This window comes from Mesocricetus auratus, unplaced genomic scaffold (genome assembly GCF_017639785.1).
Source record: "Mesocricetus auratus isolate SY011 unplaced genomic scaffold, BCM_Maur_2.0 Super-Scaffold_100018, whole genome shotgun sequence".
NCBI lineage: Eukaryota > Metazoa > Chordata > Mammalia > Rodentia > Cricetidae > Mesocricetus > Mesocricetus auratus.
Genome location: NW_024429199.1, coordinates 42831557 through 42858979, shown reverse-complemented (window position 1 = coordinate 42858979; position 27423 = coordinate 42831557). Strand labels below are relative to the sequence as shown.

The window sequence follows — 27423 nt, the reverse complement described above, 5'->3', positions numbered from 1 at the left end:
GGCAGATCTTTTGAGTTTGAGGCCAGCCTGGTCTACACAGGGAGTTAGTTCCAGGGCAGCCAGGGCTACACAGTATGACCCTGTTTCGAAAACCCAGCCAAACAAACAACCCTCAGAGCATTCCCTTTCCCTGCCCTGGACAGTGGTGGTGCATACCTTCAATACCAGCACTCAGATCTCTCACTCAGAGGTAGACCTTCTCTGTATGTTCCATGCCAGTCTGGTGTACAGAGCGAGTTCTAAGACAGCCAAGGCCACACAAAGAAATGCTACCTCAAAAGACAAACAAACAATACAACAAAAAATTACAGAAAAATTACAAAATTTTGAGTTTCTGGCCCAACAGACCTATTCAGAGAAGGCTGGGGAGTCAGGAGTCTGCTGCACACAGGAGCAAGCTTCGATCCCAGGAAGGGTCAGAGGCTGAGTGCTGACCTCTGGGTGTGTGAGCAAAACATCACATGATGCTTTCTATTTTTATGTATATTTGGAAGTGTTGAAACAGAAATTATATAGAGAAAATTTAAATGTAAAATGTGAATTTGAAATTTTTCTAAAACATTTTTTACCAAAAAGCTAATTTTGAAAAAATAAAATCCCAAATTATTATGCAGTGCTTATCTTTTGGATAAAATCAATTCAGTTAGGTGTAAACACACATAACCCAACTATTAATGACTTTTTTCTGAGACAGTCTTGCTACTAGCCCAGGCTGGTTTTGAACTTGAGACCCTCCTGCACAAAAGACTTAAGGCCTGAGAACTGGATGTAAGGCAGCCTAACAAGTGCTGGGATTAGAGGCTTTAGCCTGGCTTTTAAACTCTTAATAAGTCTCAAAGTGGCTAACCCAGGGCTGGGGTAGCTGCTCAGCACTGTTGCCAAGGATTTGAACTAGTCTATTATTATTATTATTATTATTATTATTATTATTATTATTATTATTATTATTATTATTATTATTATAGCATGCTTCATGATTCCAAAATTGCTGCTGCAGCCTGAGGCATCACGTGTTTCTTCCAGGTAGGTAAGACTCCAGGAACCCAAGCTGGATGTGTGAAACTCTGGCCACAACTACGGTTACGTGGTCTTGGTGAACTCTGACTTCTTCGGTTCCTTGAATAGAGGTGGACAAAAGTAGCGGCACAGATGAATGGGTTAGGGTTAAATAACCACATGGGGGCACAGCCAGCATTGTGGGGAGCAGAGGAGGCTGAGTGAGGTTCTGAGCGAATGTGTGTTCTTGACACGAGCACATCCATGCCATGAACCCAAGAGGTTCTTCCTATGGGAGAATGGCAAAGCTTTCCCCAGGTCCAAGTGTGTGCATATTGACAGTGTGTGCAGAAATGTCGACCATAACACCGTACCCCCACGTCTATGGATTGAAGACTCCTGCAGATGTTAGCTAATTGAAGACAAGGGTACAGGTGTGAAGCATCTCCTCGATCTGGGTGTGTACCATAAAGCCTGCCTCCTTGTTCAGCTGTATACAATAACCCCACCTCTGTGTTAACCTCTATACAATAACATGATGAGTTTCGGGGTGCTGCATCAGAGAGTCCAGTCCACCAGAACCCAGCTGTTTTTGTCTGTCTGTCTGGTCTTTATTCCCTCCACGCCCCTAATCAGGTCAAGTGTCTGGAGATCATGCAAAGGTCAGGACACTGTTTATCTTTTAGCATAAAGCTAAAGTTAGTTTTAAAGCCTTTCTCTGAACAGGTAGTAAGGATTAATGTAGCATTCTTCTTCTTTTTTTTTTTTTTTTTTGAGACAGGGTTTCTCTGTATTGTTTTGGAGGCTGTCCTGGAACTCTCTCTGTAGACCAGGCTGGATTCGAACTCACAGAGATCCACCTGCTTCTGCCTTGGTGTAGCATTCTTAAGAGACTGGAGAGATGGTTCAGCGGTCAGAAGTTCTGGCTGCTCTTCCCAAGGGTAAGATCTGTTTTCCAGTATTTGGCAGCTCCTAAGTAACTGTAGCAGCAGCTAACAGGATGTGATGCCCTCTTCTGATCTCCAAGTGGTGCATAGGCAAAACAGCCGCACACATAATTAGAACACTTAAGAGTGCAAGATGTGCCTATTAAAAATGCTTTCATTTTCTCCCATGGCTGGCAGGTGCGGAGGACAGGTCTGGCGTCTCACCGGTTTGTTGAGGGATGCACTCAGCCAGTCAGACCTGCGCAATCCAGCTCCTCACCCCACCTTCTCGCCTCCTCTGCTTTGCCCCCTCTCCTGATGGAGTTAGGCTTCTAGGCGTTTCCTGGCTGGTTGACAGGACACATAGGAAGCTCACATCATTCCTTCCAACTGGGCTCCAGAAACAGATAGTGGCTTCCTCAAACACTCCCTAGTTCTCTTTCCCTCCCCCTCCCCCTCCTGCTCTCTCCAGATCCCAGCCACTAAGAAAGCCAATCAAGAGTCTGCTCAAGACAATGCCTACAGGCTACATAAGACCTCAGACCTGTGTGCTCGGTGCTCAGTGCTCTCTCCCCTGCCTTCCTTGATCCCAGCTCCTTCTCTGGCTTCTTGGGTCTGTGATGCCACAGTGGGGGCTCAGGTGTCACTGTCCTCATATGCACCCAGCTGCCTCTGGAAGGAGGCCCTGGGTGTCTGGAGAGCAAGGCCAGCCAACTTCCTGATCTTGGGGACACCTCCTGCGGCCCCCTCCACCCTGCTCTGAGCCCCGGCTGGCTTTCACCTTTGGCACAACCAGGCCGGCCAGCTGGGCCCCTGCCCACTGCCTCTGCCTTCCTCTTGGCCTTCAGCGCCTGGTCCAGGATGGCTGTGGGGTTGGATCTCGCTGCTGCCCGTGATCGGGAAGGGGGAGCTTTGCCTTCTGAGTTGGAATCCTCCAGAAGCCTGCTGTGTGGAGCCTCCTCCTCTGGCAGAGTCGCAGTCTCCTGCTCGCCTCCCTTCTGCCGCAGTGGGGCAGTCGCGCTGCTCATGTGACAGGCGGTGTCGGATTCCTTGTGTGCCCGCTGCTGGTTCAGGTCCTTCAGCTCCTACAGGGTTTCCACCACCTGGAGCTTCCAGTGCTTCATGTGGCCCTGGCTCCTTCTGTGCACGCTTCTCCCCCTCCTCCTGGAGTGCGACCTGGAAGTTGCCTGCGGCCCCACGCTCCATGCTGTAGTCCATGTTCTCCGGGTCTGTCTCAGGGTGATCTCAGCCCAGCAGCTATAGAAGTGGAAGATGGGCAGGAGATAGGCAGGCCTCATTCTGGACTGTTTCCTCTCCTGTATTGAATTTCTTTCCTCGTGTTGGAGGGGGGCCATCAGCTGAACCATGTATTGCTGGTCCTTGGGTAGCTTGAGTTTGGGGCCTTTGTTGGGAGGAATAGGTATGTAGTATTTGTTTAGAACTTTCCCATCCAGACATCTTCGAATCCTGGGCATCACACAAGAGAAGGAGGAGTTTTTGGTCCTCAGAGTTTATCCGACCTGCTGCAGTCCTCTTGACATCACTTTCTCGGCTGTCTTATTGGCTGTTGCTTACAGGCTTTGGCATTCTTGTAGGCCACGCCCTCTGTCGATCAAGTCTCATGTATGCATTCCCTTCCTGAGTGCTCACCAAGTCACACCACACAACAACCTCATACTGGAGATTTTATTGGGAGGGAAAAACCAGAGGATACTGGAGGTCCTTGGGGGAGGGGCCTGATCACTCCTGCGACTGGAGGGGCTTATACAAGGCTCTACAGAGACACTCTTGTCTTGAAAAAAGCAAGAGAAACAACAAACCTCCCTCCCCCAACCAAAACAAACAAAAACAAAAGTAACCCTCTGCAGTAGCTGGAACGTACCGAAAGTGTTCCACATTTAGGTAATGGGAGCACTTTTAGGGACAAAGTGTAGCTCAGAGTTTTGCCCCAAGTTATAAACCTGTCAAGAAAGCCAATCTGCTATTCTATGTAGACAATAGGGTTGTCCACACATAAACCGTTTCAGCACTCTGGACACATTACATACACAAACACTAATAGAAACTGATGAGCACGGTCTGTCCATAATTTCATGTTACCTACTCCTATGGATATGCAAAACAAATCCTTAAATAACCCTATCAACTGCTAGGCAGTGGTGGCCCACACCTTTAATCCCAGCACTCCAAAAGCAGGCGGAGCTCTTGAGTCCAATCCAGCCTGGCCTACAGAGTGAGTTCCCTGACAGGCTACACAAACCTGTCAACTAGGTCCCAAGTCTGTAATCACTACCAAAGGAAATGGACAACATCCCGAGCAATAAAACTTCATGGTTTTTAACTACAAAACTTGAAGAAGGCAACTTAAACCAATGGGCTCTTTGGCACCTTACTTGAGAAACTGATAATATATTTGATGGATGTAGTTTCCCTTCTCTCTCTGAGGTGTTCATCTTATCTGGTTCTAATTTTACTTATTATGCTTAGTTCTAGAAAATAGCTCACAAATTTAGGCACTGCCCAAAAGTGATGCCACAATTAAGGATTTTATTTTTTGAGTCAGGGTTTCTCTGTGGAGCTCTGGCCCTCCTAGAACTTGCTCTGTATACCAGGCTGGCCTTGAACTCAGTAATCCGCCTGCCTCTGGTCCTGCATGCTGGGAATAAAGGTGTTCGACACCACCACCCAGCATTAATTTTGGCTTGCTGTAATTTTAGTTTGATTTGGAATGCTACTGTAATTTAAAACACTGATGGTAAGCTGGATTTCACCTTGAAGATCCATGTTTAACTCATTTAAATGTGAGGCCAAATGAGCTATTATAATCAGTTTTCATTGTCAAGTTCTGGCACATACCTTATTTCTAATATCATAAGCAACTTGAAAGCACGTTGCAAATCATAAAATATTTTCAGCGTTTGTAGCCTGGAGAGACTGACTCACCTGCTAGAGGTTCTTACTGCTCATTCAGGTCAGGTTCAGTTCCCAGCACCCACATAGTGGCTAACAATCTTCTGGAACTCTAATTCCAGGGGATCTGAGCTCCCTCCTCTGGTTCCTGGGCACCGGGCACACACACACACACAACACGATACAAATACATACATGCAAACACTCATAAAATCCAAAAATTACATTTTCAGTATCTGGCCACAATTCAATCATGGTATTTCCAAAAAGTAAAAGATGTTGACATAGCCAGCATCAGTACTTTAAAAAAAAAAAGATTTTATTTGCTATGTATGTGTGTTTGCCTACATATATGTATGTATACCACATACAAATGCAGGGCTCTCAGAGCCTGGAAGAGGAATTAGATCTCCTGGAATTGGAGCTATAGATAGTTGTAAGTCTCTGTGTGGGTGCTGAGAACAGCCAGTGCTCTTAACAGCTGAGCCTTCACTCTAGTCTGTCAGGATTTGTAAGTCACTGTATTACTATAGCTCTTCTGTGATATGTAAAAGTTGGTACAAGTAACCAAAAGTCAGACATCAGCACAAAAGAACCACCAGAGACTGACACACACTGGAGCATTTCCATTTTTCCCTGTGAAGGAGACGGTCCCACTGGACTGTCTGATTGTCACAGTCTCCTCTTTTCCCAGCCCACAGACAGCTCCCATTACTCCCTGCCCCTTTGCATCATCTCTTCTTAGATGACTTTCCACTTGCCTGGCTCTTTTCTCCTTAGGGCGTCTGGGAGGAGGGCACAGGGCATCAGAGCTCATGGCACACTTGCAGGATTGGCAGCAGGGCTAAGGCAGCAAAGCGACTAGTGTCAGGAGAGAGATGTGTTGGAGCAAAGTTCACTCCCTGGACAATGTTCAGCAGCTGGAATAAAAAGCCCTTTATCACAGCAAAACCTGGATCACACAAAAATGCCAAGAAGTACTCTGAAAAAGTGCTTTCAGACTTCACTGTACAGTTTTTTAAACAATTTATTTATATATTGGCTTCTACATGCTTTTACATTTATGTAAAATATTTATACATATTCTTTACAATTTGTACATATATTAAATGGTTGTGTCATAAACACGGTTCTATGGAATTTTATAAAAGAAAAATCAAGTAGGGGAAAATTACTTTAAAACATAAAAACCTGTGATATTGAGGAACAAGAAGTTCTCATATTCATGTTCACCGGATTTTCTCAGCTACTTATTTTTGGTTTCACTTATTTTCGTTGGCCCAGACGTCTCGTTCTCTCTAAGATAATCACCAGGTCAGGAAAGCAAAAGCAGTGGATCAAGTCTAAGGCAACTGTGGAGGAGGACCGCCCTCTGCAGGAGGGAGGCAGTGTGTGCTCTTGCTGTCAGCCCATGAGGCAGGATCAGGAGTGTCTGATGGTGGGGACACAGCCACAGACTGTCACTCTCCGTTCACCATCGGCCGCACATCCTTCAAGCAGTCACCCGCTTCAGTTCTTTCCCATTCTCTGGGGTGGGAACAGGAGGCCACCAGCACCTCTGGTACCATCGGCACCTCTCCCTCGGCTGGTGGACAGCTGAGCGACGGAGGGTGGCGGGGTGGGTACTTGGAAGAGAGGCTGACTGGTCCTTTCCCCCAGGAGCTCCTTGGCATAGCAATCAGTGGGCTACCCACCTGGGGTGGCGGGGACAGAGCCCTCACCTTTTCTGACTTGCTCTGCTAGCATAAAACATGCCTTACCGTGAATTAGGAAGGAGTGTGGAGACAGTGCCGAAATTGATGTAAGTGCAGCACAGGAAAACTGACCCCGGGGGCAGCAGTGCCTAGGAGGGGTCTGCTCACACGCTCTGCCCACCAAATGGGACCTCTGGTGGGCTACCCACCACGCACCTTGAGGGTGCAGGCCATCTGAGACCCTCTCTGCCCACCGTCCCCTTTGTGAGCACTTGGATTGTAGCTATGCCACTGGAGGGAGTGCAGATTTCTCTGGGCAGACAGGGACCCCAAAGGATTGAAAGTTATAAAAATATACAAAGATATATTTTTTTATTCTGGCATATTTCGTATTTTTAAGAAAGCAATTAGTATTAATTATCTGACATTGGGCAGAATGGAAGATCATGGGTAATGTATAAATTACGATTCTATGTAAAATACCAGGAGGAAGAACCCCTATTTCTCCATTCAAAATCTTGATAAATTTAAGTATTTTCAAAAAATAGACATTTTTCATTGGGTAACTAGTATGTGTCAAAATGAACCGAAGAAGGCCATCCTTAAGTAACTCTTCATTTAGGCTGGCGAATGGCAGAAACAGAACTGTGTTAACTTATTTCCTTTTGGTTTTCTTCCTTTCTCTCTCTCTCTCTCTGTGATAGGGGAAAATGGAATTGCACTGGCCCAGGACAGAGGAAGCACTTCGGAGTTCACATTGTGTTCTGTCCTGGTTTACATGACCGGGAAGCGGCCGAGGGCCTGCCTCAGCTTTTCTGCGATCTGGTGAGAAAAGAGAGCAGTTGCGATGTTACCACCTGATGACAACCTCAGTGTTCTAGCCGCCCTCCTGAGCTAAACATTACAAACTTGTCAGATACTCAGATGGCCTGTCTGTCTCTTCTGGAGACACTGGGACGACCTCTGCCACCACAGCCCTGCTACTCAGGGTTTCCCACAGTGTGTGGACAATCCTGCTTCCCGGCCCCACCTGCCCATCCAGGTCCATGGCCAGACCCTGCTATATGACGGGGGCTGCATTTTCGGACTAGCCCCTTCTCTTACAGAGAACAGGATGATGGCTTGGGCTACTTTCCCTGCCCTGAGTCCCTTTCTTTTCTGGACAAGAATGATCACTCAAAGATTCCTTGCTTTGTTACTACATGGTATGTGGAAAGTCTGCATTCTCTGTGAAGCCCAGCATGCACTGCGAATCTGTTATGTGCCTGTACCTCCCATAAAGACATTAGGTGCCCCCTGAAGGCTCACGTTCCTCATTCATCTTAGCACCTTAAACATGTGCAGTAGGTGCTAAGTATACAGTAGGTACTCGTGCATTGCTTACTCCATGAACAGAAATGTAAGGGTTTTTTTTGTTTTGTTTTTGTTTTTACGAGACAGGGTTTCTCTGTATTGTTTTGGAGGCTGTCGGTCCAGCCCCACCTCGAACTCACAGAGATCCGCCTGCCTCTGCCTCCCAAGTGCTGGGATTAAAGGCGTGCGTCACCACCACCCGGCTATAGAAATGTAAGTTTTAATAATTTATATTTTGATATAAGAGTTGATATTAATATAAAATCCAGGTCCATTATATAAGCCACTTAAATTTATGCCAAGACAGTGACAAAGTACATGTTTTTCTATTTTGAATTACAAGGTCAATAATTATACATGTAGGGGCTGGAGAGATGGCTCAGAGTTTAAGAGCACTGGTTGCTCTTCCAGAGGTTCTGAGTTCAATTCCCAGTAACCACACGGGACCAGGCAGAACATTATATATATATAAATAAATCTTAAAAAAATAAGTATACATGTATATTTGATAATTAACAAATCACAATGTACCCCTTCTTACTCAGAAGCACAGGTCACAGATGGATACCAGTGTATGATCAAGGTCACTGAGCATGAAGCCTTCTCTCCTGGCGTGCACAGGTTTGGCTGGGAGCCACTTACCGTTTCATAGAACTGTACTTGCTGCTCCAGGTAGAGGCGGATGACGCTGTTGTAATCGTAGATCCGGTTACTGTGGAAGTGATTCATCTCAGCTACAACAAAATTATCCCAGGGATTAGTTCCCAGCAAGATTTCGATTGACAACATGCGATCTCTCTGCTTGGGTAAGTCAACAAGACTTGATCTGGCTTCTATGCATGCCAGTTCTCGGAACAACTCTGTGAAGAGCCTGGAAACAGGCAGACACCAGCAGCAAGCGCCACTTTCTAGTAATGGATGGCCGTCATTGATTAGCGTGCTGAACACTGCTGACAGCCTCCAGTCTGCCAAGGCACATGTGTCACCCTTCACCAAACACAGAGACAGAGGCCATTTACTGCTCTTGTCTGCTCTTACATACGCAAATCTCTAGAAATCAGCTAATGCTTTCTTTTTACTAACAGTAAGGCATGCCTAGACTGATTCCTACAGTCCTGGGGCACAGAGGTGACAGACTTCTGGAAGCTGAACTTTGGAATTTAACAGAACAGTATGATAGTAAAGGCTAGTAAAGGGGTCTTGATGTCTCCAGGAAGTAATAAGATGTACAGGTCTAACCAAGCTGTCACAGCTATTCCAAATCTGTCTGTAAAATAACATGCTACCCGTAGGCGATCAGGTCACTGAGGCTCACACTTGGGTTTAAGGCTGCGGGGTGGGGTGGTCACGGCCTTTCTCTTACCTTGTAAAGCATACGACATGGTGCCGACCCGCTTCACCATCGTCTGCTTGTCTTGGGGGGTGATCTTACTAGTTGCAACCAGCTTATCACTTTCTTTTACTTTTTCTATTGCTCCCTGGAAAACACATACATGCGACAGTATTTAAGAAGACAAGCTAAGCACTGGCTGAAGACACGACAATGCTGACATTCTACAGACTTGGTACTGAAGAGGAAAGCACTGCGACACTAAGGACAGAGGGAACATCAGCTCCTGAGCCAACTCCATTCAAGTCTCTCGGGAGCAAAGGCTGCCACTCTTAATGCAATAGCACTAGAACCTGCAGTTTTATGCACCAGGAGAAGAGAAACAGACTGTCCTCCGTGTAAGTCTATACTGCTGGTGTTTCAGGAGTACAGAGGAGACCAGGCATGGTGGTCAGAAAGCCACATGCATGTAGCAGGTACACAGTGCCCGGAGCGTGTCCTTTCTCTCCTGCTAGGAAACAATTCCATGGGTTGCTGCTTGAGTGTACACACTGGTTTTATTCTACTTTTGTAGGAGGCGCGAATGAGTTTCAAGTCCTTCTCAGATGGAAGTAGCTGTAAATGCTGCCAAGGAATCTCATTCCAGCACCACTCCACTGCTTGTTATTTGTGGAAATAACATACCATGTAGCAGGGAATCTTTGAGTGATCATTCTTGTCCAGGAAAACCTCGACCTCTACTGGTAAACTAGGCTCTGCGCCTAACACTCCACTCTGCTGCTGTATAAATTCTGACCAGGACGACCCTCCTGGGTGAATACCCGCTACAGTACTAAGTTAGCGGAACTACACAAAGGCTGTTTATGTGTGTTGCTCTTGCAGACTCTTCCTGCAGCAGCACTAAGATCACAGAACAGCCCTTTGCAGAAATTTTCCTAATCAATCCAAGGACCCTCAGGACACTAAGAGCACCACAGAGACTCTAGGAGGAACTAGTAACAGGGTTAAAACATGAAGATGTACCAAACCACCTTTTCAATTTAGTTTTAAAACTTTATGGTGGGAGTTATAGCTTGCTACTACTTCTCCTTCTTTTTGAGATGGGGGCACCTCATTTTGTAGTCCTGTCTGGCATGGAACTTACTTTGTAGACGAGGCTGGCCTTGAACTCATGTAGACCTGCCTGCCTCTGCCTCCTGGCTGGATTGCAGGCTTGTGGCACCACATCCAGGTAGTTTCTTTTTAAACAATGTGTCAGTGCTGCACGCCTGGCAGCTCCTCCTAACACTGGCCCTTACCTTGTGAGCGCCGATGATGTCTGGGAAGCATCCAAGAAAGCCTTTGTACTCGTGGTTGCACTCCATCAGGAAGTGCAGGTCCTTCTTTGGCTGTAACAAGACACAGGCTGCCTGTTACTGGTGGAGGAATTTTAAAAATCAAGGAGAAGAAACTGAGGAGCATACTCTTGTCCCAAAACTAAAAGAAGCGCCAAACTCCATCCTACTTTTTCCTGTCTTTTTGTCGTTTCTACCCTAATCCCTGGCTTCTCTATGGCTAGCTCTGGTCAGCTAGTCTTTGACTCTGCCCCAATTCAAGGTTAACTTATTAACAGTCTTGGAGGGTCACAGTGTGACCGAATGTCCTGCAACAGTCTGATAACTGATAACTGATGTGGGAGGGCCCAGCCCGGCAGCCCCATCCCTCGGCAGGTGGTCCTTGCTGTGTAAGACAGTGCGAGCCACAGAGTGAGCCAGCGAGGAGCCTCCACGGTTCACGCTTAGGTTTCTGTCCTCACTGACTGTGACATGGAAGTATGAGCCAAATAAATCCTCCCCTTCCCAAGTTCCTGTTGGTCAGAAATTTTTTTTTCTTTTTTACGTACACAGTATTCTGCCTGCACACCAGAAGAGGGCACCAGATCTCATGACAGATGGCTGTGAGCCACCATGTTGTTGCTGGGAATTGAACTCAGGACCTTTGGGAGAGCAGCCAGTGCTCTTAACCGCTGAGTCATCTCTCCAGCGCCCCCCAAAATGTCTCATAACAGCAACAGAATGCCAACTAGAACACTCAGTGTTAAGCATTTAGAATTAGTATTCCTAACTAAAAACAATCCTGGGGGGGGGGTCCCACAAGTATTGAAGAACAATCTAGGCCATTTAACACAGACCCAAACTTCATTTAGATTTTTTTTTCTGTTGTCTTTTTGAGAAAGGATCTTACTCTGTAACTAAGATCAGCTCAGAACTCACTATACAGCCCAGGCTAGATCTGAACTCAAGACTATCCCATACCCCAGCCTCCCAAGCTCTGGGATTACCGGTATGAGCTACCACACCTGGCTTCACTGGAAAACACATCATCACTAAATGAAATTAACGGGAAGCCACAGAAGCAGAGAAGAGGTGTCTAGCTGGGTTTACATAACGGACGTGGGTTGGGAAGTGTGGTTATGGAATACCTGCTCTGCCACGAGGCTGGCGATCTCCTCGTATGTCTTCCCAGCTTCTGTTATTGCATCGTTCAGATCTGTTTCCCCTGAAATGAATTGCATGACATCTTGTAAGCAACTAATATTACAAATATTTTCTTTATACTTACAGGTTTTGATATATACTTTATTGATAGCCTTTAGAAAATTTAAAACACCGACAAAATTGGCTTAACGAGATCTAGAATCAGTTTCTGGTTAACCCTGGTTTTCACACTACCAGGAGTGAGTGTGATCGTCTCTGCACTGTTCTCTTCCTCACCCACTCACTCTTCGTTAGCAGCTTCTGAGGGAGAACCCTTTCTTTGACAAGCCTTTGCTTACTATTGGGTGTAATCTGAATTGGGAAAGCAGCGTCAACGCCTGGGTCCTTTACAGTTTCAGAACCAGACAGAGCCCATTGTCCCTCACAGTAACTGGGATTAAATTACAAGTAAATTAATAACTCTGGGTATACAAATATGTGCTATGTTAATAACTCCGGGTGTACAAATGTGTGCTGTGTTAGTAACTCTGGGTGTACAAATGTGTGCTGTGTTAATAACTCCGGGTGTACAAATGTGTGCTGTGTTAGTAACTCTGGGTGTAGAAACGTGTGCTAGGCTTCCTTCCATGACAATTACTGTTTTCACCAGTGTAACCCAGCTTTCTTCCTTTGCCCAGGGGAAGGCCCCTCAAATGGGCATCTGAGGCACCTGGGCCAGCTGCGTAGCTCCTGGATGTAGGACTATCCTCAGGCTTTCTCACGATTCTCTTACCAAAAGCATGTCCATATGAGACTCCCCAAGACTACAGAATATTCATGGTGGGAGCGAATGTAGCAATTCTTACATTGTCCTACTATAACCACCCACATGCCAGGGATGCAGCAAAAAGATTTGTTTGATGTAATTATGACAGCCTTGGGACTCAAGCTCATTTACAGGATTGCAGGAATAAACTCTATAGCATTGAAACTGTGCTCAACAACACTGACCCACATTTTCCTGGAACAGACGCCCATCTAAAGAAGCTTGACTGGCTTTAAAAACAGCAGTTTTAGTAAAGTGAATGATATTCAACAAAAAAAAATATGCTGAGCATTTTTAATACTTGCCAAAGTGCCATATGCAATATAAATACCCATCCCCTACTGACTGACGGTGGTGCCAGCCCAGAAAACAGGCAGCTCTCTGTGCTCCACCGCTGCTACAGAGACCTCACCTCTCTTCCCTCTGCTCAGGAGGTGTAAGTTCTAGTGCTCTAGATAACAGCATGGCAGCCAGCTCACCAGAACCTGCATGGACACTGTGGGCTCCACACGAGAGGACACGAGAAGCACGTCACGGCTTACGCTTAAGGAATTCTAAGTTGAGCAAACACCCCTTACCCCGATATGTTCACCATACAACTTATACAGGTACTGAAGTAATTCAAGAATGTGGACAGTTTTTATGTGCTTATCAGCAAGGGAAATTATAAACAAATACATACCTTGGTACCCACTGGAGCTGAACACTGTTGCTAAACTCTGCAAGGCCTTCCCAATCTTCTGATATTCCTTGGGCAAGGCTGGAAAAGAATTGCAAGCTAATCAGTCCTCAGAGCAGGCTGAAATACATCCCACAGTTCCCTGGCGGTGACTCATAATAGAAGACATCCGAAATGATTTAGAATAGTGCCTACTCCTTGATGAAATGACTTCTCAACTAATGATTTCTTTAATAATTTTTAACTGATTGCTCAATTAGCCACCAGTGAGTGGGATTGTGAACAACCCATCCCCACACTCATTCACTGGATAGGGCAAAGGAAGGAACCCATGCTCAGGACTCCTGCTCCAAAGCCCTTCGTGTGCGTGGTCATCACAGCAACCCGGACACCAGACTCACCATCTCCAGATGGAAGGTTTGGCAGATACAGCTAAGTGTGTCAACAAAGCTTCACCTATGGGATGTGAGGACTTGCTAACTCATCCCAAAGGTTCTGGGCTCAGATTTCAGGGCCACCCTGGAGAAGCTACAGAAGTCCTTAGGCCGCCATGTGTCTGCACAGACCCCCTCAGAAGGCACCTGTGAACTTCTGAAAGAAACCACTGCTTGACCTCAGCCTCAGGGTAATGTCAGTGATGTTTACTCTGGATATATCATCTGCCTGCTCCCTGGTTAAAGACATTCATGATATTTACACATACAGTTTTCACTGTACAGCTTAGAGGTTTGGAAAAATGTAAACAAGAAAAGAAGGTGGCAGCACATGGCTTTAATCCCAGCACTCGGGAGGCAGAGGCAGGCAGATCTCTGTGAGTTCAAGGCCAGCCTGGTTTACAGAGTGAGTTCCAGGACAGCCTCCAAAGCTACACAGAGCAACCCTGTCTCAAAAAAAAAAAAAAAAAAAAGAGCAAAAACAAAGGAAAGGAAGAAGGTATCACTGAGTTAAACTGAACAAACAACTTCCTCTCTCCTCCACCCCCAAAGGACAGCCTTGTGTCAGTGTGCTCCTTGCTGAGAAATGTGGTTTGGGTTATGTAAGGCACAGAACTTCGAGTCATCAGACAGAAGGGATTTGATTCTATCAGAGAACATCCATATCAACGGTTTGCTATCTCAGCCTTCTGCAAAGGTGCCACTAAAATAACTCATTCCTTTTAAAGTCGAATTATTTATTGATATTTCTCTTCTCTCGCTCCTGTGTCAGTGTCAGGGACTGAGGTCAGGTCTCCCCCGCGCTGGGGAACTGCTCTGTGGCACACTCCCTTCACTTACAGAGGACGGTGTCTCTGCAGGCTTCACTATTCTATCCCGGACACCACGGCTGCACAGTTCAGGGGACACAGGACAAAAGCTCAGAACATGACAGGCCACACATCAAGGACAGGAAGAAAGGAAGAAATTCTTAATCCTAGGGAGGGTGAGCAGAGCCACGGCTAAAATATCATGTCCCTCTGAAGTGGCCTAGTCTGTCTTCATATTTTAGTGTATACATATTAATATCGATCATACTTTCTACCAAGTATGTAGGCTATTTCCTAAAAACTATGGCTGTAGTCAAATACAGCACATCCTAAAACAGGCACAGAAAGACTAAAAGGAAAGTCATGAGCTTGGCCTCATGTCACATGCTTCTAAGTGTGCTACTTGAGACCGTGCCTTAAAAATTAAAGCAAGCAAAACAAAACCAACTACACAAGACGTACTCTCTAAATGCAGAAAGATTAAGTTTCCTGAGGTTACAGACTCCAAAGATCCAGCATTGAACTCAATTTAGTTTAGTTTTGTGTTTATAACGCTTCTTGGGCAGCCTTGTTATGCTCAATTTTCTGGTTGCACCTGGTATTGAGAAGTGAGGCCGGGGCAAGGGTTTGAGGTGGATCTAGGCAGCGCAATCCAGGCCCTCGTGTGTGGGACAGGTCCCCGTGAACACATGTGTCACGGCTGAGTCTGGGGGAACAGCACTTACGCCCCGTGCACCGCTTCCAGTGCTCCTGCCCCACCGTGAGCAGCTCCTTCACGCCGTCATCCATGGCCTTGGTGAACTTCCCCACAGCATCGCATTTCTGCTCTCTGGGACCAGAGACAGCCATCAGTCACATCAGTAATGTCAGGGACAAGCACAATACCTAGATTGCTTCAGGCCGTGGGTTTGATCCCGAGTGCTGGCACAAATGATTTCTGCTTTGCTGGGCGCTCCAAGGGTGCGGGTGGCTGCTGACACCTTGCCTCGTCACTTTATTAATGATAACTAACATTACATCAACAATGAAACAGAGGGAAGCAGTGCTCAACAAGCTATGCCGGGACCTCTGTGGACACCATCTGACTACAAGCTCCACTCGGCTAAAATTCCGTTCGGAAGATGTGAACTACAGCGGCTGCAGCCCTGGGCCAGACCATGAGCCAAAGGAAGCATGCGCAGAAGCATGCGCAGACTGGGGGGAAGGAGAGTCAGGCAGTGGCTTACATTTCTATCAAGTCCAAGTCGGGAGCCTCTGGTTCCATTGTGGAAAATATCATGACTCCCACCAGCTCGTCTTTCTCAGCCTTCCTCTTTCCAGTTTTCCATTCCTAGAAGTAAGAACACGGCGGCGTTACAGCTGCCAGCAGGGCCGACCTGTCCTTCCAAATCCCTGAGCAGCAGCAGCAGCTGAGACCCTGCTTCCTCTTTTCAGGAAGCAGCGTGTCCACCCTGCACCCTCAGCGCCACAGGCTGATGCCTAGAAAACCACAGTGTCACCGCACAGGCTGTTCTCGGGAGTGAAGACTCAGCCACATTCCTTCTGCAGTGGCTTCCAACATAAGAAGAGAATGTATATACCCTCCGTGAGACTGACGACATTAACTGCTTTAACCCTTTAAAAAAAGATGAGGTTTTTTATGTTATATGCATGTACAGTGCCGCTGAGTACAAGGGCATTAGATCAACGGACCTCCATTTTTGAAATAGTGTCTCTGGGGCTTGTAGACTAGGCCAGGCCGGCCTGCCGGTGAGCTCTGAGATCCACTCTTCCCTGCTTCCTCAGCTCTGCGATTACAGGAACCTGTGCCCAAGCCTGTTCTTCCCCTTTGAGTTTCCACATATGACATCTTGGGTCCTTTTCGAAACTTCTGTCAATTTTTCATAGTCTTACAGATAGGCTTTTTGTGTATTTTCTCCTATTTATTCCTAAATATTTGATAATTTTGAAGTTGAAAGATTTTTTAACCTAGTGATTTGATGATAAAAATGCAATGACTTTATCCTTGATAACCACTTATTTCTAGCGATTCTAGGCAGTCTCAGGGGTTTTCTTTGTTCCCCGTTATGTTAGCTACTGACAAGCAGAGAGCATCCCACCACTCTCTAGTCCTGCTAAGTCTCTGCTGGTGAGGAATCTTCGGTCTCACAAGGATAAGGCTTTACCAGGCTCATAGCAACAGACAGGAGAGAAATGGGGCTGGGGTGGGGCAAGTGGGTGACTCCAAGTTCATTCTTTTCTACCACTTTTTCGTGAACTGTCAACGCTGCAAGGCAGCTTCATGTGAAACAAAGCAACCAATGTCTAAGATTTACTCTTCTTAAGCAATCTGTAAATGAATCGCTTCTCCAAGGCAAAACACTATGAAGTTTAGCAAGGACACCTCTCTCTGAAGGTTCCAATGGGAGATCAGGTATTGCATGAGTTCACTAAAGACAAAAATAACTTAGTAATGCTTTCCCTGGGTCACACTGTAGCTAACCATTTCTCTGCAGTGTTTTATGAAATCTGCCACGTTTGTTCTCTGTAAAGTTACACAGAAAACATGGAGAATACATGGAGGCACCAGCAAGCAGCTGCGCAGAGGGAGCAGGCAGAGAGCAGCGTTTACTCTGGACTTAGGACCTCTGCTCCTGGTAGAGGACAAGGCTCTGGGATGAATGATCAGTTCCCACTTTTCCCACAGGGCACCGAGGCACCAGAGCTCACACAGCCAGTGCTCCCTCTTGAGGCCCACTTTCCAGGTGTCTCTCTCTGTCTCTGTCTCTGTGTGTGTGTGCGTGCGTGTGTGCGCGCGCATGTGCCAGCACACATGTGAGAGGCCAGAGGAGGGTCTTGGGTGTCCCACTCTACCACTTTCTGTCGGATTCCTCTGAGGCCGTCTTTCTCTGACCCCAGCAGTCAGGGAGCTCTAGCGTTCCGTTTCCACGCCACACAGTGCTGCGACAGTGTGTACAGGTGGGGATGTGAATTCAGGTCCTCATGCTGTGCACCAAGTGCTCTTTCCCAGCCCCCACGCCCATTTTAAAGAGCACTCTGGAAAACCACTCCGCATCGAAGCACACTCTTCGCCTGCGCCCACCCACGCAGCACTGACGTCCCCAGGGGACAGAGCCTGCCCCTGGTAGTGCATCCCCACAACACACTTCCTGCATATGAGATAGGTTCTTGTTTTGGTGGGAGGACTAATAAAACAAACTGCTCTGGCTCCTGCCAGAGGTGAGTTCACTGTGAATGTGCCAGCACCCACGCCCCCGAGACCGCAGGGCTACACCTGCCTTCTCATCCCGGAAGTTCAGGAACTGCTGGAAAACTTCACTCTCTGACACCACCGGGTGCCGGCACATCCTTGTCATCCACGCCTGCAGCCGCTCCATGCGCATCTTGATGAACTCCTCTTCAAAGCGACCTAGGGAAGAGTGACATGCAAGTCTGACAATCGCAAAGAGAATTAATTATCTCACTGCAGTGTGTGTCTGTACAGTGTATGTGCGTGTGTGAGTATGTGTGAGTGTGTGTGTGTACAGTATGTGTATGGCACGGATAGACGTGTGTGTGTGTGTACAGTGTATGTGGATGACATGGATAGAGCGTGTGTGTGTGTGTACAGTGTATATGTGTGTGTGTACAGTATGTGTGTGTGTGTACAGTGTATGTGTATGACATGGATAGAGCGTGTGTGTGTGTGTGTACAGTATGTGTGTGTGTGTACAATGTATGTGTATGACATGGATAGAGCGTGTGTGTACAGTATATGTGTGTGTGTACAGTGTATGTGGATGACACGGATAGAGCATGTGTGTGTGTGTGAGTATGTGTGTGTATGTGTGTACAGTGTATGTGGATGACATGGATAGAGCGTGTGTGTGTGTACAGTATATGTGTGTGTGTGTACAGTGTATGTGTATGGCACGGATAGACGTGTGTGTGTGTGTGCAGTGTATGTGGATGACATGGATAGAGCGTGTGTGTGTGTGTGCAAGAGGGTGCATGGAGGCAAATGACAACGCTGAGTGTCTTGTCCCAGCACTCTGCCTCATTCGTCTGAGCCACGATCTTTCACTGAACCTAGCGCTGGGTTTACAGGCAGCCACCTGAGCCATCCCCCTCTCTCCACCCCGTAGTGCTGCAGAGATGGCCTGGCAGCCAAGAGCGCTACCTGCTCTTCACATGACCCCAGCTCACTCCCCAGCTCCTACATGGTGGCTCACAGCCACCTGTAACTCCAGCGCCTCTCATGGGCTCTTGTATCATGCGCATATATTATATACACTCAGGTGCCCACACGTCCGCACACACACACCAATTTTATAAAAATGAAATTCCAATTTAAAACATTAACAAATAATTTAATGTTGGCAAGACTAGCAACAACATTAGCTGCAAACATGTTGCAAAGAACTATCTCAAAATGGAAAACTGTCTGTAGCTTGGAAACGACCCTTACGCTGGTTTCTGGGCAGGCACGTGAAGCTTTATAGGCAATGAAGGGAGTGGTTAGTGGAAATTGCTGCGCCGTTCTTAGGAAGTAATGACAAACATGTCTAACTGCAATGTAATACTCAAGTGCATAAGTGCTAAACACTTGCACTCAGCACGTAAGAGGCCCTGAAGCCACACACACACACCTGTGACCCAACACACGGGGGCTCTCAGAGCACTGGGAGCTAGTGGCCAGCCTAGGTTACCCAGAAAAACCTTACCTAAAAATTAAAAAGCAACCCCTGCCCCCCCACACACAGGGGTGGGTGTGGTGAGAGTTGGGGTGCATGTGTACACTCCCTGGAGACTGTAACTTTGTCTGTCTGTGTCTGTCTGTCTGTCTCTCTCTCTTTCTTGCTTTTAGCTTTGTTTTGTTAATTTTTATGTGTGTGAGTATTTGCCTGCACATATATCCATGTGCCACATGTGTCTCTGGTGCCCAAGGATGTCAGAAGATGGTGTCAGATCCTTTGGGACTAGAGTTTTTGGGCAATTGTGAGTCACCACCTGAATGCTGGGAACCGAACCCAGGTCCTCTGCAAGAGCAGCAAGGGTTCTTCACCACTGAGCCAGCTCTCTAGCCCTTCTATTTTGTCTTGTAAAGTTAAATGGCAAAGACAATTATCCCTTGACATACCTACCCCAGAGCTAACGGCCACACTAAAGCAACACTTATTGAGTTCCTGTTTTAGTACAGAGCTTGGCAAGCATGACACAGCCAACATCAGCATCAAATGAGTAGAGACTTTATGCTCTTACCAAACAAACTCAGTATCACCTGAGAGCCTAAGGAGGAAACTCTGACACAGCCAGGTGAGGACCTCAAGTAACCCTATCCCAAGAGTCAGTATGAAGCCGTACAATGGCAACAAAAAAAGCACAGCTGGTTCTGGAGACGAACAGCTCCTGACGAGCGTCCGCTGGGAAACTGCTCAACTTCCCCGAGAACAGCGAGAATGTGTGGCACTCCATCGAGGTGTCTAAGTCACTTGCTCCTGCCCAACCAGGAGACTGTTCACATGCAAGAGGGACAGAACAGAGTCTTGGTAGCAAGCGAGGCACAGTGTAGTCCCAGGTGCATGGCAGATTGAGGCAGCAGGGTTACCTGAGTCCAGAAGTCTGACACAAGCCTGGGCAACACACTAAGACCTTGTTTCCAGAAACAAACAAAACTCCCCTAACAACAAAACAAAGGACCAGGAGAAAGAAAGGCTGGGGATAACTTGAAGGGATCGGAGCTCTGAATTCCTTCTTCTATTTATAGTTACATCAAGAGAGGAAAGAAACCATATTGGCACAGGCTCTGTCTAATCAATCCCAGGCGTCCTGCCAGTCTATGTGGAGAAGCAAATCTTAGGATGCCAATCTTAACCAGACAAACACGAAAACAACTGAGCTGCAAGACAGGCAGCGTTCTGAGATTCTGAGATCGTACAAGGCCAGTTCCTATGCAAACAAAACACCAACAGCAATCTTTGGGGAGGCAACAGCAGAATCCACAGCTGCTAAAACAGATTCTCAGCGAGGGCCAATGTTCATTTAAAACAAAAACAAAACAAACACACAGACCAACGAAAAAAATAACTAGAGCTTGGCAAACAAGATGCAAGATAGGATCTGTGTTGAAGAAAAAAAAGTCAGTAGAGATTGTTACTATGTGTAGCTAGATACTGAATTTAGCTGACAAAAATCAGTTTCTGTAAATATTTGAAAAAAACTGTAGAAAAATTAAAGGGCAACGTGACAGTAATCAACAACAGAGCCCAAAAGAGACAGTTGCAGAAGGACCTGGGACAGAAAACTCACGTCTGCAGCAGCAGGGATGCAAGATGGCAAAGGCGGGGTCAAAAGAGCCCCCCACTCAGAGAGGAAAACACAGAAGAGCCCCCCCACTCAGACACAAAGAGAGGAAAACACAGGCCAGTGTCAGCAGTGGCCAGGTCGGGGCTTGTGTGGGGAGAAGAGTTAAGGGCTGGCTTGTCCTGTGGACAGCAAAGGGCAGAGGGAATGGGAAGACGCTGGCTGTGCAGCATGGAAAAGTAACAGCTGAGGCTCCATGACCAGCAAACCACCCTTCAAACTATCGGCAGAGGGGTTGAGAGATGGCTGCGTGGTTCAGGGCACCAGGTGCTCTTCCAGAGGACCTGGGTTTGAACCCAACATGATGGTTCGCAACTATCTGTAATCCCCGTTCCAAGAAATTCAACGTCCTCCTCTAGCTGCTGTAGGCAAAACAGTCATAGCCATGAAAACAAATACATTAAGAAAAGAATCCATCAGTCTGAGGGTGTGCACTATCTGATTTAGTGACAGCAATCAGCACAGTGTAGTTCTGGCAGGAAAACGAACAGCGTATAGACAAGTCCAGAAACAAATCACACAGACAGTCACGTGAGTCTGTACAAAGGGCAGATGCAACTTCACAGGGAAGGAGTCTCTCTGGGCACCGGGGGAAGGGGTCTCTCTGGGCACCGGGGGAAGGGGTCTCTCTGGGCACCGGGGGAAGGGGTCTCTCTGGGCATGGGGGAAGGGGTCTCTCTGGGCACCGGGGGAAGGGGTCTCTCTGGGCACCGGGGGAAGGGGTCTCTCTGGGCACCGGGGAAGGAGTCTCTCTGGGCACCGGGGGAAGGGGTCTCTCTGGGCACCGGGGGAAGGGGTCTCTCTGGGCACGGGGGAAGGGGTCTCTCTGGGCACCGGGGGAAGGGGTCTCTCTGGGCACCGGGGGAAGGGGTCTCTCTGGGCACGGGGGAAGGGGTCTCTCTGGGCACTGGGTGAAGGGGTCTCTCTGGGCACGGGGGAAGGGGTCTCTCTGGGCACGGGGGAAGGGGTCTCTCTGGGCACCGGGGAAGGGGTCTCTCTGGGCACCGGGGGAAGGGGTCTCTCTGGGCACCGGGGGAAGGGGTCTCTCTGGGCACCGGGGGAAGGGGTCTCTCTGGGCACGGGGGAAGGGGTCTCTTTGGGCACTGGGTGAAGAGGTCTCTCTGGGCACCGGGGGAAGGGGTCTCTCTGGGCACCGGGGGAAGGGGTCTCTCTGGGCACCGGGGGAAGGGGTCTCTCTGGGCACCGGGGGAAGGGGTCTCTCTGGGCACGGGGAAGGGGTCTCTCTGGGCACCGGGGGAAGGGGTCTCTCTGGGCACCGGGAGGCAAACGAGTGAGCACCGCTCCTGCGTGCTTACAGTACAACAACCAGCCACAGATACATCAGCCACGAACGCAGAACCTCAGACCTTCACACTTTCAGGAAGATGTATCCTGAAATGCAGTTAACCACATGCTTCAGATCCAACAGCAGGAACACAATTCATAAAACTCGGTGTGCTGGACACCAAGGCTGCATGAGATGCCTCTCGTAGGCGCTGGCGTCGTGGACTTGAGGACGCTGGGTTCACTTGGGTGCAGTGGGTTACGCTCTGCTCTGCTCTTCTCTGCCAGGCACGGTGAAACCTCTACCACGTGAACCCACCTTTCCCCTTTAATTAAACTGTCTCTTTCAGATACCTGTGACTGCAAGACACTGACTGATTTCTTCAAATTAATGGCTTTTGCTACACATTGTCTAGAGAACAAAGGCAAGCTACAGTTGGAGCAAGCATGTGCACATCACACACCCGATGGTCAACTGTTTCTAGAACATACAGAACAAATTCAGCAATAAAAATAGACTAGCAAATTTAAAAAGAACCAAAGTTTTGAACAGACATTTCACCAAAAAAGACACTAAGTGCATGAGAAGGTACTCTACACAGCCCATCAGTATGGAATGAAAACAAAAACAAAACACACCACTACATGCCTATAAGACCGGTCAAGCAAAATCAATGAAAAACTGGACATTACCAAGTACAGGTAAAGATGTGGACTCATGATGTCATATATCACTGATGTGGATTCCAAAATCAGCCAGTCTGACAAACTCATGAGCACAATGCAAACCAACTGATCTATTAGTTCTACTGGTGGGAATTTACCCCAAAGAAAATTTGCTCATGTTTATATAAGAATCTGTTTGCTAGACTGCATGTCATAAAGTGTCTGTAATCATAGTACTGAGGGGCTGAGGCAAGAGGAGTCACTTTGAGGCCAGCTTGGGTTATGTAATGAGCTCCTGTCTCAAAAACAAACAAAAGTAAGAACAAAATATCTATACTGGTGATGCTACAATTACCTGGAAAGGAAGTCCAAATTCCTTTCAGTGAATGAAAAGGATAAAGAATTACAGTGTATCTACACACTCTAATAACAGCAATAAGGGAAAGTTACTGATCCAACAAAAGGAATGAATCTCAGCTCCACTGTTTCCATTCATCATGGATTCCAGAAAAGACAAAATTACTAACTTTTTTAGGGGTTTTTGGGGGGGGTAAGGTTTCTCTGTGTAACAGTTCTGGCTGTCCTAGAACTTGCTTTGTAGACCAGGCTTGCCTCGAACTCACAGAGATCCAAATGCTTCTGCTTCACGCCGGCTGGCCGAACCAGCAGAATTACAGCCACTAAGAACTGATCAGATATTGTCAAGGACAGGACCAGAGGTAGGAGTTGAAAATAAACACTAAGCACCATGACGTTTTGGGAAGCAACAGAATGTGTTACAAACACAGCTGTGGTTATAAGACTATAAAAGAAGTTATCAATCTGTAGGACTGTACACCAAAGAACTTACCGCATGTAGTCTAAAAGTAAATTTTCAGAAAATGCAGCCTCAACTTTCCTCCAGAAGTGTATTCATGAGTAAATCTTTCAGTAAGATGAACAGTGTGGCACATGAACACCATGGGTCTCACCCAAAGCCTCTTGGGTCTACAAGCACTTCCATTGCACACTTAGTAGGGAGCCCAGGGCTGCTGGGAGGGAGCACTATGTGAACACTGCAGCGTCACCCTCAGGACTGCTGGAGGGAGCACTATGCGAACACTGCAGCGTCACCCTCAGGACTGCTGGAGGGAGCACTATGCGAACACTGCAGCGTCACCCTCAGGACTGCTGGAGGGAGCACTATGCACACACTGCAGCATCACTCTCTGCTGGGAGAGAGCACTATGCACACACTGCAGCGTCACTCACTGCTGGAGCAGAGCAGCACTCTCCATTCCACTGTGATGAATATCAAGTTAATCCAAGCCCAAACGACTTCTTTTAAAACTAAAAAAGTTTATCTCCACAAAACAACAAAAAGACAAAACAAAAGCCTCCAGAGGAAACTAAACAGAAAACAATGTAAAATATAAAGTTTTAAGGAGAATGACTTACATATCTTGAAGATAATAATTCTAGCTAAAGGTCCAATCTCAAAACACAAACATAGGAAGCTTCAGGATCAAACACAAACCCCTGCTTAGTGGGATAGAAGAGCCTGCTGGATGCTTTGGGGTGTGTTTCCCCCTGTGTACTATGAAGATAAGGTGCCTGCCTGTAAGCACAGAGAAGAAGGCACCCAGGGCTGGCCCCTGGGACAGGGCATGCTACAATGCTGAAGTCTCACCCAGGCACTGCCATCTGGCAGGTTGAGATGATTTGTGGTCCCTCCCTAAGTTCCCCAACTCTTACTGAGACCCAAGCCTTGTTTGGCCTTCTTTTTGGGAAGGGCCTTGCTTCCCCCCAACCACTCTCCTTGTCCAGGGTCCTTCTAGATCAGATTGGCTAGGCCTCACTGTTGCCCCCAGTCCATTCCTTTCTACGTGGACTGGTTTTGACATGTGAACAGTTTCTACCTATCTATGGAAACTCTCAGTTTTTGGGAGGCTCAGCCTCTTTATAAACACTGTGTTCTAAGTTATGATCACTGAGTCTTCAAACACTCAGCCCTGGTCCCACACTAGAGGACTTCCGTCTGAGATGACAGTTTCAAAGGACTGGGACAAACAAAACCTTTCTGCCCAGATGTACAGGGGGTCTAGTGGCAGGTGGATTATTTAGCAGAGATTTTTTTTTTCAGTTTTAAAAGATAATTTTATTATTTTAAATTGTGTGTGTGCGTGTGTGTGCGTGCATGCGTGTGTAGGTATGTGCACATGAATTCAGGTGCCAGTGCAGACAGAAGCTGGAGTTGTGAGCGATTATGAGGGTTAGAACTGAAGTTGACTCTCTGCAAGGGTGGTATACATGCCTAACTGCTGAGCCACTCTCCAAAGCTTGCTTACCAGAAAATTTTTGGAGACAGGACAAAGTGGAAGAAATGTGACACTTTGAAGTAAACAAGAAAAGGGAGAGGGTATGAATGAGTCGTGAAGAATTCTCCATCAGGAACAACCCAGAAGCTCTGGCTTCTCTGTGTGTTCCCCATACACAAAAGAGCAAGGCGACAGAGCCTGTCTCCTGTCATTCGGGTCTCAAGCTTTTGTTTTCATTTTAGGCTGTTCAGATAATTTCTATTTTCTCCGGTTCTGTTTCTCAGACTTAAAAAATGTACTTTTTGTGGTAGAAGGAAATAAAGACAATGACTTTTCTGGAATTCAAGGTGTGTACACAGCTCTCGGATGGCAAAGTTTGCCAGAAGTTTCTAGTAGATGTTCAGGCAAGTTCTACATTTGTGCAGTCTCTTCACAGATATTAGTGACTACCTGTACTCTTGCACACCAGGAGGATAACAGAGCCAGCTCTCCACCCATCATTTGATACAACATTGCCCACACTCACCTGTCACCTGCTTGTCTGGAAGAGAAGGAATCGGAATGGCAGACCCAAACTTAACTAGGAGACGCTCATACAACCAGTCAAAGTGCTTATATCTGTGGTTTACAGATCGATTAGTGTTCTGCAAAATAAGAGGAAAAAAACCAAAAACAAAGTATTGCCAATGCCAAGTACTGAAATGGAGAAAGAGGGAGAGGCAGCAGCTTCATTTAGGGCAGGTACTCACGGTAGGTGTTAGCTGATACTCAATGTAGCTCTTCAGACCATACATTTTTGAACCTTTCCGGGGATCTGCTACCACACAGTCAAAAGTAGAGGTAGGATAAACCCACATTGGGCCATAATCTCCAACCTAAACAATGACCCAGGACAAGTTAATTCAGTATTTTCTTGGGAAAATGGTAATACAATCACAATTACACAGAGAACGATTCCTTTCAGAACTGCAGTCCTATGGCAGTCAGTCATTTTTGCTTCTATGGCAGAAGGAAGGACTGGTCTGTGGTTCTCATAGTCGTCGTATAAAAAGCGCAGTTGTTCAGATGAAGCCATCCATCTCTTCCACGTGGGCATCTTGTCTCAGGATGAAGAGACACTGGCTTACATCTAGGGGGCTGAGTTCAGAAGCTCTGTTTCCCTTAGACCACGATTTAAAGCTTAATGTGAAAAGGGACTTAAAAAATAAACTTTCAACGCTGACTGTTTTGTCTGTGTATGTGAAACAAAAATTTATGTATAGGATTTTGCCAATGACATTATAGTCTCAGTTTGTATTCGCACTCTCATCTGGTTTTTAACTAATTACAGGGCTGACTGGTAGAAGTTTTCAAATAAGCAACTGGTCTGTGACTAATGCTTGAAGCAGAATTGTGTTAACTTCAAGACAGTACGAGCCTGGCCACAGCCTGATGACAGCCACTATTTCAGCCACAGTTAGAAGTAAAAGAAAAGGAGGAGGACCAGCAGATGGGCTGAAGAGACACGTGTGAGCTAGAGTTCCACAGCAAGGCCAGCAGGTGCAAGGGGACAAGAATGTCCATGTCATTCTGTCCAGAGGTGGTGGAGGGACTGCAGGATGGGTACAGAAGCCCAGGCACGGGTCACTAAGGAAGGTGGCTGAGGACTGGAGATGATTAATAAGGCGCTGAAGAGGTCTCTAAGAATACACAACTAAGCTGCCCTGGGGGCTATGTCCCAGAGGCTCTGCTAAGCCTTCAGGACAGCAACTGAGGACCCATTGGGAGCAGCAATCCTCTGTGAAGAGGACAGAGAGCAATGGCCTGGTCCCCAAACTTACTAGCCCTATGCTATGAGTGAGCAATGTTACTTTTTATCCTAAGCATAAACTGGGTCTCTGTCTTGTCTTCACTCCTGAAGACTCAATGGCTTCCCCATGTCTTTTGCTATGTGACAAGCTGCAGAGACAGGCCAGCCCACAGGGCACATGGGTCTATCTGCCAAAACTCATGGACAAAGCACAGGCTGGACTTCATGCTCGGCTCTACCATAGTCATGCCTGTGACAAAGTCACATTAACATGTGAGGGACAAACCATGGACTCTTAATTCCATAGAGTTTTAAATTTAATAATGTATGCTGCTGCCCCACACCCAGCCTGGAACAAAAAACACAACAAAACAAAAAGATTCAAATCTTCTCCTTCGCCTTCTTTTTTTTTTTTTTTTTTTGAGACAGGATTTCTCTGTAGTTTTGGAGTGGAGCCTGTCCTGGAACTCGCTCTGTAGACCAGGCTGGCCTCAAATTCACAGAGATCCGCCTGTCTCTGCCTCTCGAGTGCTGGGATGAAAGGTGTGCACCACCAACGCCCAGCTCCAATCTTAAATCAAACTACTCAGAAGATAACTACACAACATGCTGTGAGAACAAAGGCTACAAGA

At 47.0% G+C, this 27423-nt stretch overlaps 1 protein-coding gene and 1 long non-coding RNA gene across 2 annotated transcripts in view; one reads left to right on the top strand and one right to left on the bottom strand.

Moving 5' to 3' along the window:
- Positions 1-6881: 6881 nt before the first annotated feature.
- The window catches only part of Snx9 (sorting nexin 9), a 73696-nt gene continuing 53154 nt past the window's right edge, over positions 6882-27423 (bottom strand). The window contains exons 8-18 of the mRNA XM_040758218.1: positions 25752-25877; positions 25529-25646; positions 17692-17822; positions 15640-15743; positions 15139-15242; positions 13174-13251; positions 11671-11747; positions 10508-10597; positions 9243-9357; positions 8522-8613; positions 6882-7348 (exon numbers count right to left, since the gene is read on the bottom strand). Of these exons, the coding sequence (XP_040614152.1) occupies positions 7301-7348; positions 8522-8613; positions 9243-9357; positions 10508-10597; positions 11671-11747; positions 13174-13251; positions 15139-15242; positions 15640-15743; positions 17692-17822; positions 25529-25646; positions 25752-25877 (1083 nt within the window). The 3' untranslated portion in view covers positions 6882-7300. The remainder of the gene's footprint in view (positions 7349-8521; positions 8614-9242; positions 9358-10507; positions 10598-11670; positions 11748-13173; positions 13252-15138; positions 15243-15639; positions 15744-17691; positions 17823-25528; positions 25647-25751; positions 25878-27423) is intronic.
- Positions 8426-11805, top strand: LOC121144470. Its single transcript, XR_005881832.1, has 2 exons — positions 8426-8685; positions 9382-11805. It is a non-coding gene; the product is annotated as an uncharacterized LOC121144470 (long non-coding RNA).